General features: G+C 37.9%; 1 protein-coding gene across 2 annotated transcripts in view; it reads right to left on the reverse strand.

Annotated features, from left to right (window-relative positions):
• Positions 1 to 12,287, reverse strand: part of SLAIN2 (SLAIN motif family member 2) — a 40,326-nt gene that overhangs the window by 9,918 nt on the left and 18,121 nt on the right. For both annotated transcript variants that reach the window (XM_069856080.1, XM_069856079.1), the window contains exons 3-6: positions 7,816 to 7,980; positions 6,604 to 6,768; positions 5,190 to 5,549; positions 2,650 to 2,787 (exon numbers count right to left, since the gene is read on the reverse strand). In XM_069856080.1, the coding sequence (XP_069712181.1) occupies positions 2,650 to 2,787; positions 5,190 to 5,549; positions 6,604 to 6,768; positions 7,816 to 7,980 (828 nt within the window). The remainder of the gene's footprint in view (positions 1 to 2,649; positions 2,788 to 5,189; positions 5,550 to 6,603; positions 6,769 to 7,815; positions 7,981 to 12,287) is intronic.

Below are 12,287 nucleotides of genomic sequence, written 5' to 3' on the forward strand. Positions count from 1 at the left end.
CTAACACTTTAAAGCCTAAAGATATCTATTCCTTGAAGAACACAACTGTTACTGTATCCTCCAGTGTTTTGAAGTGAAACATTTAATAGCTTTCATGTAAAATAAGTCCTTTCTGCATAAAAGCATGGAGATTCAGATGTAAATGAAGATTCTAGTAGTTACTAGTTAATTCACTCTTTTCCAAAAGAATTTGGATTTTCACCACATTACAGCTAAAACGTAAAATGTCAAATGTATTCATGTTGTACAGTTGTACCTCTAAACATAAATGTCTTCTCTCTACTCTTTAAGCAAGCGTGTACAATTTGTCTCTGTAACCATAACAGGAATTGTCTTTTCAGAAACTTACTGGATTCCTAACTCATTTTTGAAGGTCAGCAACCATAGCAACTTTGGTATTGCAGCCACAGCGAATGTGCAAGTGAATTACAAACAGCAGATCTTTGACAAGGAGAAAAGTAGTGACTTTGGGGAACAAGCCAGCATCCTTGCAAAGGTAAGCTCATGCAAAACTAGCAGCTATATGAGAAAGCTTCGAATCTCAAGACCCAGAAGTCATTGCCAAGGGAAAACAAAAATTTGCTGCAATTTAACAGTGCAAGCTGACAAAATATAAAGCCAATAAAACAAAATGTAGACAATGAAAAGGACACAATTCTGGAAATTTTTATACGATGTGCAATTTTGCAGAAAATTTTTTAATCCAGACTAAGCAAAGATACTTACTCATTGACTTCATACACAAACCGTTTTACGATTGTCAATAGCAAGACTCTGACAAACATCTGTAAGAGCAGGGAAACTGTAAAAGCTAGAAATCTGGGCTTTATTAATGATAACTTACATTTAAATGTAAGTTGGTCTAGAGTGGTTCATATTTGGGGAAAGATTCATGTCAAAGGCAAGCAAATTTACCTCATATTTTCTGTGATTCTCAATACATCCACAAGCTGAAAAAATTGTTAATATCTAAATATAAGTCACACAATGAAGTAACTCACTAAATATTGAATATTGAGACTTCTGCTTTCTCATCTTTTCTGTAAAGTTTCACTGTAAATATGCTTTTAATATTGGTAATGGCCTTCTAGCCAACTAAGCTGCCCTCTGTGCTCTTCTCTTCCCAGGGACATAAAAAAAATACAAATGTATTTTTCCTTCATTTTCTTACAGGTAATTTTGATTATCTGTCCTATCACAAAAATAACAGTTGGAGAGCTGCTGTCCAAATTTTCCAAGTGCTTAATAGCTTGATAAGCCTGCCTAACAGATAACAGTCCTGCATTTGAACTACACACATGCCCTTTCAGTTGTAAATCCCACTTTCTGACTGTTTGCAGATGGCGGAAGAAGGGGCTAAGGTGAAAGCATGTGGGGGTAACCTAACCGAACAACCACAAGGTCACACTAACTTCTTCAGCTACAGTATTACACACCTGGGACTGACTGTCCACATGGCTCTTGCATCTGGTCTGAGTCACTACAAAGATAGAAACCTTGTAGGCCTTGGCATGGTTCGTATTCCTTATTCTGTATTTAACTGTATTTGGTAGCATTAACACACTGTTTTGAAAGGACCAGTTAACAACGCCACCTAAGTAGGCCAGTACGTTCAATGGGGGGAAAAAAAATCAGTTTCATTCACAAATATTATCTTATATTTCCCATCAAACATTTAGATTACTGATGAACTTTTACCACGGAACTTTTATAGTTCAAAGCTACATTCATAATGTGTTCTTCCCCCGAAAATGTCACACAAGGTTATTAAATTCTGAAACTTGTTTTAAAAAAATGGTCAGGAAACATTTAAACAACAGGAACTGTCAATATTGACATATAAAGAAGCACTGAATATTTAAGTTTCATTTGCTCTGGCTTAACTTTAAGGTCACCATTTTCAAGAAACTTGTGAGATTAGCAGTACTTCTTTTGGCCAAACTAGCAGCCACTAGCCCAGCAATGGGCTAATTTGTTCCATGGGACACAGGCTCATCCAAACCTTTTCTAAGAAGTAACTGACACATAGAAAAAGTAAATAAAATCTGCAACTGAATATATAATTTCTAGATGACAAAACAAAAGAAGAGAAGGAACTGCAAACAATGGTTAAACTTGCATGAATGTTTTCAGATAACATTTTACTAGCTAAAAAAGAGTGATAAACATCATCCAGGTAAGTATTTTCATAGCCTATTAAGTTTTTGTAATCTGAAAATAAAATTCAACAGTTCTGTAAATCACAGAAAATAAACAGTTTCTGAAATGTCTAACTACTGTATTTATATTCTCTACAGTACTTATACATATACTCTTAGGGCACTATGAATGACATCTCAATTAGAGATCAGACATTCTTTGAATATAACCAGTACTGGATTTTGTGTACCAAAAGGGCAGATACACACAGTTATGATTAAAAATCACAGAAACATGGAACGGTTTGGGTCGGAAGCGACCTTAAAGATCATTCAGTTCCAAACCTCCTGCCATGGGCAGGGACACCTTCCACTAGGTCAGGTTGCTCAAATCAAGACTGGCATCTCCAGCGTGGCATGCAGTGTTTCTCTTTTCCATGAAACTGGAAGAAAGCTGAGCATCATCACTTAATTCTGAAATACATATTGAAGTGTCACTAAAGGTACTTACTGGCTGAGGCTTGAGGTTGAATGCGAGGTATTCCTCCATTTGGCACTTGGAAGTTTGAGTCACTTCTGCTGTTTTTAACAGACTCGGCTTGGATATTAGATGTCCTGGACAGGTTTGGAAGACTACGCCTTAGTTTTTCTGTATGAAATAATATAAAGATACCACAACATATAGTCTGATGCTGGACAAAAGTTTAGGTTATGAACCCATAGTTGAACATCAAATCTAAGTAACACAAAACATTAGCCATATAAAACTACAATGCAATTTAAAAGTCTATTTTGTTAAGTTACAGCTTTTCCATTATCTTGAATTAAAGTACTATACTATATTCAGATCTATCGCATACAAAGTATTTATATAAAAATCAATCATTTTTCACCTATGGTGAAAAGAGTCAAGTGTAGTGTGTTTTGAAATTGAAGCATATCTGAATTATGATTCTCTCAGCTGTGTTCTATTGTTATGGAAATTGAATAGGCAAACCTAAGTTGCAGTTTTGCACAGTTTTCAAAGTCTTTACACAGAAAGTTATTTATAATATAGAAAGCTTGCCTGAAGTTTAAAACTACATAGTAATTATCTGAGTCAATTTTTGGGACTACCAAGTCCCATATTAGCACATTATACAACAAATTACAGCCAGCCACTTGGAAAGAAACTCCTCATCCACAGTATTCAAAATGATTTTGCCCAGTTATGCTTCATCTTTCACACACGACTTGACTATCTACTCAGCTAATACTGTTTTTTCAAGGGTCTTCTAAAATTTGTACCATTGCTCACAGAATACAAAAAGATGTCATTAAATATTTGTCAAGTCTAATGACATTCTGTGCATCTCCAACCCATGCAGAGCTGGGTTGATGACATACTTCCGACAGAAGACTGCAGATGCCTTGTCAGGATGAGCGGCCAACCTGATTCTGTAGAGGGATGCAGGAAAGAAGTATGCTAACCATGCACAAGCACTGAAGATGAAAACAAAAGTAAGAGTCTTCAAAGTCTGAATATTCCTACAAGTGTACTTTCTGTACTTTGTACTCTGCATTGCTTTGCACTGCAGTTGCTACACTGTTGAACCCGGCCAACCATCTCTCTCTCTAACCATAGTAGATAAAAAAAGGAAAACTCAACATTTTTTTTGTCTGCTGCTGTATCAACACTGAATATCCAGGCAACATTCAACTGCACAAAACCCACTACAAGATAATTCCTTGGAAGCGTTTCAGAAACACATGATCACATGCTCTATTTTGATCTCTCTGCTATGTGAGATACCAGCTTTCGGTACCTTCCTCTCATGGGATATTTTCGTTGTAGCTCATCTAGCATATATCAAGACTTCCATGAACCCCAAAAAAAGAACAGAAAATGAATTCTCAACTAAGTCACAATAATCTATTAGCTTTTGCGTTGCGCATTTTCCTATATGCCTAAAACTTCCCCAAACCACTATTATTACACAGGACTTAAGCTAACCCTTCCAAAGATACTCTTGAATAGCTAATTAAATTTGCAGGATCATCTTCCCCAAAAGCTCTAGCCTAGCACACTAACATTCCTGAATAAAATTCTAAAATCCTTAAGTCAATGAAATTCTGTAAAGTGGCGTAGACCTCTTTGCTATATTAGTAGGGGAAAACAGCCAACAAAAAACATCGGAAAATAAACTGTTTAATTCTACATCATCACTACTGCACACATTTTTTATCCAGCTTACTTGAAAGATGGAAAAAAATTAGGTGAAAACTTAATATCTAAATCTAAATGTATATTCTTTCTAAATTTAAGATTTTACTTGCCAGGAAACAACTGCATTTGTTAATATGGAAATATGCTTGTGAAATTTCAGCCCAGTTAAAGGAGTTTCCACCAATTTGCTATCAGGAAAAAAATACGCTCAAGAAGCAATCATATCAGGAATACATTGTTTTGTTCTATGCAATATAGTATAACTGTGCCAAGTTTACTGCAAACTTCATTTATGCAGCAGTTTGCACAGCTTTGAGATATCTAAAACATCCAACAAATGCATGACCTAAATACTAATATTTTTAAGGCTACATTCATGCTCAAAGAGTACAGAGTCCTGCACTGCCAAAAGAAAGCATTCAGCAATCACACAGGCTATCAGCATGCATACGTTACCATGTTACTCTTATTTGATCACTGTTACTTTCCCTGCATTTTATTTTGTCATCTGCAAGGCCCAAGCCTAATGGTGAATGAGTTTCCCTTGGGCTCTACTTTATTTTAATGCACTTGCCTGCCAAAGATAGACCTCGGTCATCATGAAATCCAATTACATCCAGACACACTGGACAACATGTAAAATAAATATGAGCCTATCAACTCATATGACTGCAAAGGTTCCCCAGAAGAACTTAAGCTTTGCTTGGTCTGCTTTTCCTTCAACAGCTCTGAGATTAAACCACGCTATTACACAGGCATATAGTTTTAACACTGCACACTGACAAAAGTCCTCTACAAGACCTACGCAGCTACTTGTGTAATGAATTGGAGCCAGAGCTTTTTACCTTCACTTTTGACATTGCTAGTCTGCAGATCTGTAGGATGGCCTTGAAGCGAAAGACGAGGTTGCTGTAAACGGCTAATCATTGGTTGGGGTGACACTCTACTGTATTCTATACTTCGAGCAGGTGATCGGGAGCGAGGTGAATTCCTTGGAGATTGTTTTGGTGAAGGCCAGGGAGAACTGCGAGGTGACGGTGAGAATCTGTTAACAGCAGGGTGCACTGCATGATGTGTGCCATCTTCTTCATCTTCTAAACTCTGCGCATCAAGCTCCTGATCGCTGAATGTGCCTCTCCTTGTAGAATTGCAAGAAGAACCAGAACTACGCCGAGAAGCAGTTGCTGCATACTCTTGCCGGAGGCCTAGCCACATTGAGAACATTGTTTACTTGCTTCCAGCTTACAAACAGTTCAGACTAGAGACAGCACATACAAATATCTACCCAGTGCTCAGACTCAAATTTGGCTCACCTTCGCTCCTTTTATTTGAGGCATTTAATTAATTCCATATTAGTACCAAAAAATGTTATTTACTGGCTGATAAAGTCTTCAAATACATAGGTGAGCTCATTCCTCTTCCTACTACAGCAATCAGCAGTACAGGTGTGTGTTGTACTTGTTCACCTCTTCTCCCACGCTTTATACTTAGTGACACAGGCTACATCTTAGTTTTGATATCATATAACATTCTATAACAATTACAGCAGCCAGAACTACAGCAGCTTGCAACGTAAATGTAACAAAAAAGCTGTAAGATAAGCTACCCCTATAGAAATTAGAGTTGCTAGACCAGCGGTCTCCACAGTGGGGAGCCCACACTCTAGGGGGTATGCAATACAATCCACTGGGCTGCAGGAAGAAAATTTTACACTACTAATAAAATAGTATTTGAAAAGTAGCATATTTCATCTATATAATATTCTTTTTACATTTCTATTTTTGTGCATGCAATATATTAGTAGAATAGTACATACATATAATTTATTAAAAATATACATATATTGGGTCTTATTTTTATCTTAACTATTCTTTACCATCATTGACTTTACATTTGGTGATTCAAATAATGGTTTAAGCCCTGACGTCAACAAGACTGGAAGGCATATATCACCTGAGAAAACTGGTGGCAGGCCGTAGTCCACTCTAACAACCATTCTTCAATCACACACTATACACTTCCAATTCATACTATCTCTAACATTTCTTTTATCCACTGTTCCTCAAGATCATTTCTGCACAGCAACTTCCTGTCTTTATCCTGGAGAAAGAAGCCCTAGCTGGCCTTCTCAGAACAACAATTGTACAACTATAGTAGAATCTACATCACTTTTCCACTCCTGCTAAACAAGTGCTACTGCAGTCATTCAATAAAAAAAATCAACTGCTCCACTTCATTTCTAGGATGGAAAATACTTACTTTCTTCCTGCATTCGTGCTACAATTTGCACATCTGTAACATCATTTAGCTTAATGTAATTAGACCCAGTAGAGTCTTCATCCATCTCTGATGCACTTAATTCACTGTCAAGAGAGGACTGTGGACTTAGTGGAGGATTTCTGTCTGCTGAACTTTTAAGATGACCTACAGAAAGAAAATAAAGTAACAGGGAATGTGAAAAAAATAAAAAAAACCAAGTTCTATTACCTTCCCTACTAAAAGATACCAATCAGAAAACAGATTATGACAGAGACACTGAGTCTGACAGACCACTGATTGTGAACCTAGCTTGCAAACAAAATTTATAAAAGCAGAGATTAGCCACTAACTTATAAAAATCAGCATCTTTATAGAGTCATTATGATGGTGGCAAAACAAATTAACAACATACAATCTGGTCCACCTGTAGCAAATTTCAACCTACATTAAAACAAAACCTGAGTAATGGCTCTGGTGAATATACCACAGTGCAGGCTTCTCACTGCAAGTCCACAGCTAACTACAGATAGCTGGATTGTCAATGCAATGTTTTTTCATATTCCCTACAAGCTAACTCGAGGTAATGTGTGTATATAAATTAAGCCAACATTCCAATTTCAGAGTTTTGGGCATCGATTTTTTTGATGCAAAGAAAGTGTCTACAGTGCAGAACAAAGGCAGAAAACATTGCCAGAAGTTAGTGTTTACACTGATAACCACAAAGGCTCAAGAAATTACTTTAATTAAAATATGTGCTTCTTCCTTAAACTACATCATTCGCACCTCAGAGGTAACGATCAATATATTGCATATCAAATATTTCACTTCACAGGGTAGTTGCAAAGACTTTAAAAAATACCAACACCAAACCTTTTAACACCTACTAAGCAACTTGCACCTCCGTCAGTTATAAGGCAAATTCTAGAATTAATACTATGTGTTTTGGCCTAACTGCTAATATTCATCAGTGATTTCAGGGACATAGATTATCTAGAGAAAACATTTTAAATGTACCTTATACCAGAAAATCTTTAAAAAAACCTTTCTTGAAAAGCTTATATAATACACGATGCAAACATCCTACAAAGGACTGACAAGTTTTTGTTATCTTTCTTGCTCTGATTCAATGCAAATGCAATCTACTTGAGCACATCCTGAGAGGAAGAGGGTGAAGAATAAAGAGAGAGACCAGACACTCACAGACACACTCACCTGAGGTGCCAGGAGGTATAAGCTGTTTCGCCAAAGCAGATTTCACTGGTGTTGAGGAGGGAGAGTTAAAACCACTGCTGTAGGGACTACTAGTGTTTGGACTATAGGAGCTCGCATAACTGACTGCACTGAAAGGGCTACTGTACAAACTCTGTCTCTTGAGGGCTGTATGAAAGAGGAGAAAAGTGACAAATTATACTGAAGGAACCAGTAAAAAATGAATAAAATACTATATGATATCTGTAGTGTGATTTAATTACTGTATGATTCGAGTAGAGCGTTTCAGTTACTGGGAAGTTTTTCAACTGACTGCTTCATCTCCTAGATAAAACCATACTGTGGAAGGAATGGGAGAAGAGGGCAAGATGAGACAGCGACGAACATTTTCCCTCTAAAAATCAGATCTAAGATCACTAGAACTAACCTCTTCTTTTCAAAATGTTCAATGCAGGTGTTGGGAAGGAGGAGGGAAGCAACTCAAAAGACAGCAGTAGCTAAGCTATGCTTACATCCATCCATCCTATGCACCATTGCATACATACCAGAGAACACCACAAAGGCTAGTTCTCCAGAATTCACAAACTTGTCTAGATCACACAGCTTTTCAACAGTAGCCTCAAGACCTGCACCACACAAAACTAAGCAACAGCATCAACAAAACTCCCCCAAGCATATGCTAAAATGAAAAATCATTAATAATGGCAAATGCTCCTGTTTATATTTCTGGGGACCATGAACCTACTGGGCACATTAAAGCAAACTGACTGTAGGATTATTGCCTCCCATACACCTCCCACTCTAACGCTGTCTCATTTTTATGTTCGTGGGCTTCAACTCCATATACAAGCTAGCATCTAGAACTTTCCTCTGCTACGCATTATAAATATTCCAATGCTACACTATTTTTAGATTACTTTTAACCTCAGACAAACGTTTGCAGTATGGCACTGCAGTTCCCTTAGCTACCAGATGTATGATTTGTATAGTTACTTAAATGACTATTCTGTTCAGAAATTTAGATATTATTTTAATATAACAGAAAATGGGACATCAGTGGGGGAAGAGGGAACCAAAGGAAGTTTGGCCACTCTTGGTAAAATCAGTTCCTTAATTGCTGAAAGTATTCTATGACAAATAGAACTGTGTTTTAACAAAGAACAAATTAAATTGCAAAACATTAAATTGAAAGCTAGAGATTAAACTTTAGCATATGTAAACCTAAATTAGATTAAGTTGCTGCTCATCTAGCTGCTAGAGACTAAACTCCCTTTGAGGCACAATAGTATTGAAACTATGCGTATATATTATAAACTGCAAGAACAGGCCTAGTAAAAGCACAAGAATACACTCCAGAGGTTAGGGAAAAAAACAGAAATTAAGCTATTCAAAGACTATTGGGATACTGTGTGGCATTTCTGTTACTGAAAAAGGGCTTCAAGTAGTGCAGTAATAATTAGGCTATTGAACACTAATTTGTTCACTAAAAATCCTTTTATTTAGTGGAAGTTGTTTTTGTTATTGTGACAACACAAGAAGCCAAAAGAGACTACAGTTGTTTGTAATGCTACTTTCAGCAGGAAAGCTTTCTTCAGCTCCATCTCTCACCCCACTCTGCTCTTGGTCACTGCCTCCTCAGTTGTTCAGTACACGCAATAGTGGGGCTGTTCTATCATCCAGCCTACTCAAGTGTAATGATGTTAAAAACAACCAGAATATTCTATCTGATTGCATCAGTGAATTAGTATGTAGTAGTGACCAAAAAAACATACCATCCAATTGGATGGCAGAATGCAACACAGACAGAAGCAGCAGAAATTATAACTGATTTTGCAGCAGGTTCCTTAAATTGCAGTACATGTAAAGATCCTTTCTGAAATATGAACCAGATAATATCACTAGTGTTTTAATTGCAGTGAAAAGACAGTTACAGATAGAGGATGGAAAGTTTATATTTCAGCCTTCACTGCAAGTCTTAAACGTTACGCACTAATTTCAGCAATTAGTGAATTCTAGCAAGCAGTCTTGAGGTATGAGTGTCAGGAGGGAAATCTACATTTTATTACAAAGCTCAGTTTACAAAACCAGTAATTACTAGCCAGTTGTATTCTCAATGAGTATGATGAGACAACTCCTTTGATAGCAAGTTCTTCTGGTATTCACATAGGAGCCCCAGAGCATTTATTCCAACCGAATCTTTGTTCTCGTGCCAAAAAAATTTACTTTTCATCTCTTGCCAAAAATGACAGTAACAAAACCCTGAAATGTAACTTCGCACAACAGGTCTTCATTTTGTATTTATTACACAGACACTTATTTTAAAATATCGACCACAAATTAGTAAACAATTGTACTACTGTATAACAGGCGCTTTGTATATATCCATAACAACACAAAATATTCGATCACATACAGATTTGTCTAGATGAAAGAAAGCATACCTTTGTTACATATAGTAAGTATGCCCTGGTAGACAATGACACTTCATGCGGTACAGCAGTTTTCATCCTAGCTAATACGAACTTCTACCTTCCTCAGCACTGTATTTTTCCCCAGAAAAAACCCTGAACTCAAACCACCTTTCTGGCCTAGAGCTCCTTAAGTTTTTCCTACAGGAAAATATACAAATACATTACTATTTTTACAAAAACTAGAGATATAGTCTTTTTTCAGAATGTAAGACAAATAATGCATTTTAATATTAAAATGATCGTAGAATAGTTTGGGTTGGAAGGGGCCTTAAAGATCATCTAGTTCCAAACCCCCTGCCATGGGCAGAGACACCTCCCACTGGATCAGGCTGCCCAAAACCCCATCCCACCTGGCCTTGAACACCTCCAGGAATGGGGCAGCCACGACTTCCCTCAGCAACCTGTGCCAGTGCCTCACCACTCTCATAGTGAAGGAATTCCTCCTTATGTCTAGTCTAAATCTGCCCCTCTCCAGTTTACAGCCATTGTCCCTCGTCCTATCACTACAAGCCCTTGTAGAAAGACCCTACACAACTTTTTTGTTGGCCCCCTTCAGGTACTGGAAGGTCACTATAAGGTCTCCTCAGAGCCTTCTCTCCTCCAGGCTGAACAAACTCAACTCTCTCAGCCTGTCTCCACATGGGAGGTGTTCCAGCCCCTGATCATCCTTGTAGCCCTCCTCTGGACCCGTTCCAACAGCTCCATATCTTTCTAACGCTGGGGATTCCAGAACTGGACAGAACAATCCAGATGAGGAATAGATGTTAAATTAGATTACGCACTAGCTTTCAAAACACTGGAGAGGAGGGTTAATGAGTAACATTCTTATTTTAGCGGGCATTTTCTTCTATCACATTCAGAAACAGTATGCAGCATCTAATTTCAGTCAACATTTGGTTAAATTGGTCTCGAATCTCTCTTTTGCTCTAGAAAATAAGAATAGAAAAATTTGAGTGCAGAGAACTTATGCTTAGGTGGTTCAGAAAATCTACTGTATGAATCTGGCGCAATTTTTCCAAATGCTAGAGACACGATATTTTTGTTACAAGTATGTGACATATTTGTTCTAGCAGTTCCCATAGTAATTCAAAACAATTATTAGTGAAGTCTATCACCGAGACTAAAGTTAGCTAAGTAACAGCTGGCTTTGAACAAGCTCAATGCTGAACTGATATATCAAACTTCAGTCAGCATGGAAAATATGAGTTTTTACACATGCAGCCATGCAGTTCTTCTACCAGTTGTACTGATCACGCAATTGACTTTAAGTATTTAAATAAAAATGCTGACTCAGTAGAAACTGCAATATCATCAAGTGGTTTGGGTTGGAAAGGACCTTTACTGGGCATCTAGTCCAACCCCCCTGCAACGAGCAGCGACATCTTCACCTCGATCAGCTTGCTCTGAACCAGCCAACCTGATCTTGAATGTTCCCATTCTACTGCTTCCCTGGGCAACCTGGTCTAGCGTTTCACCACCCTCAGCATGAAAAAATTCTTCCCAGTGTCTAGTCTAAACTTGTTTCAGTTTAAAACCATTACCCCTTGTCCTATTGTTACAGGTCCTGCTAAAAAGATCCCCCCTGTGTTTCTTATAAGCCCCTTTTAAGTATTAAAAGGCTGCAATAATGTCTCCTCGGAGTCTTCTGTTCTCCAAGCTTAACAACCCCAGCTCTCTCAGCTTCTTTTCTTGGTGGAGGTGTTACAGGCCGCCTAGGTTTCACAAGTCACTTCTCCAGCTTGTCAAGGTCCTTCTGGATGGCATCCCATCCCTAAGGGGTGTCAACTTCACCACTCAGCTTGGTGTCATCTACGTTGTTGAGAAAGATATGAAATATCACTGGACCCAGAACAGACTCAGAATCACAGAATAACCAGGTTGGAAGAGACCCACCGGATCATCGAGTCCAACCGTTCCTATCAAACACTAAACCATATCCCTCAGCACCTCATCCACCTGTGCCTTAAACACCTCCAGGGAAGGTGACTCAACCACCTCCCTGGG

Source organism: Phaenicophaeus curvirostris, chromosome 4 (genome assembly GCF_032191515.1).
Source record: "Phaenicophaeus curvirostris isolate KB17595 chromosome 4, BPBGC_Pcur_1.0, whole genome shotgun sequence".
Classification (NCBI taxonomy): domain Eukaryota; kingdom Metazoa; phylum Chordata; class Aves; order Cuculiformes; family Cuculidae; genus Phaenicophaeus; species Phaenicophaeus curvirostris.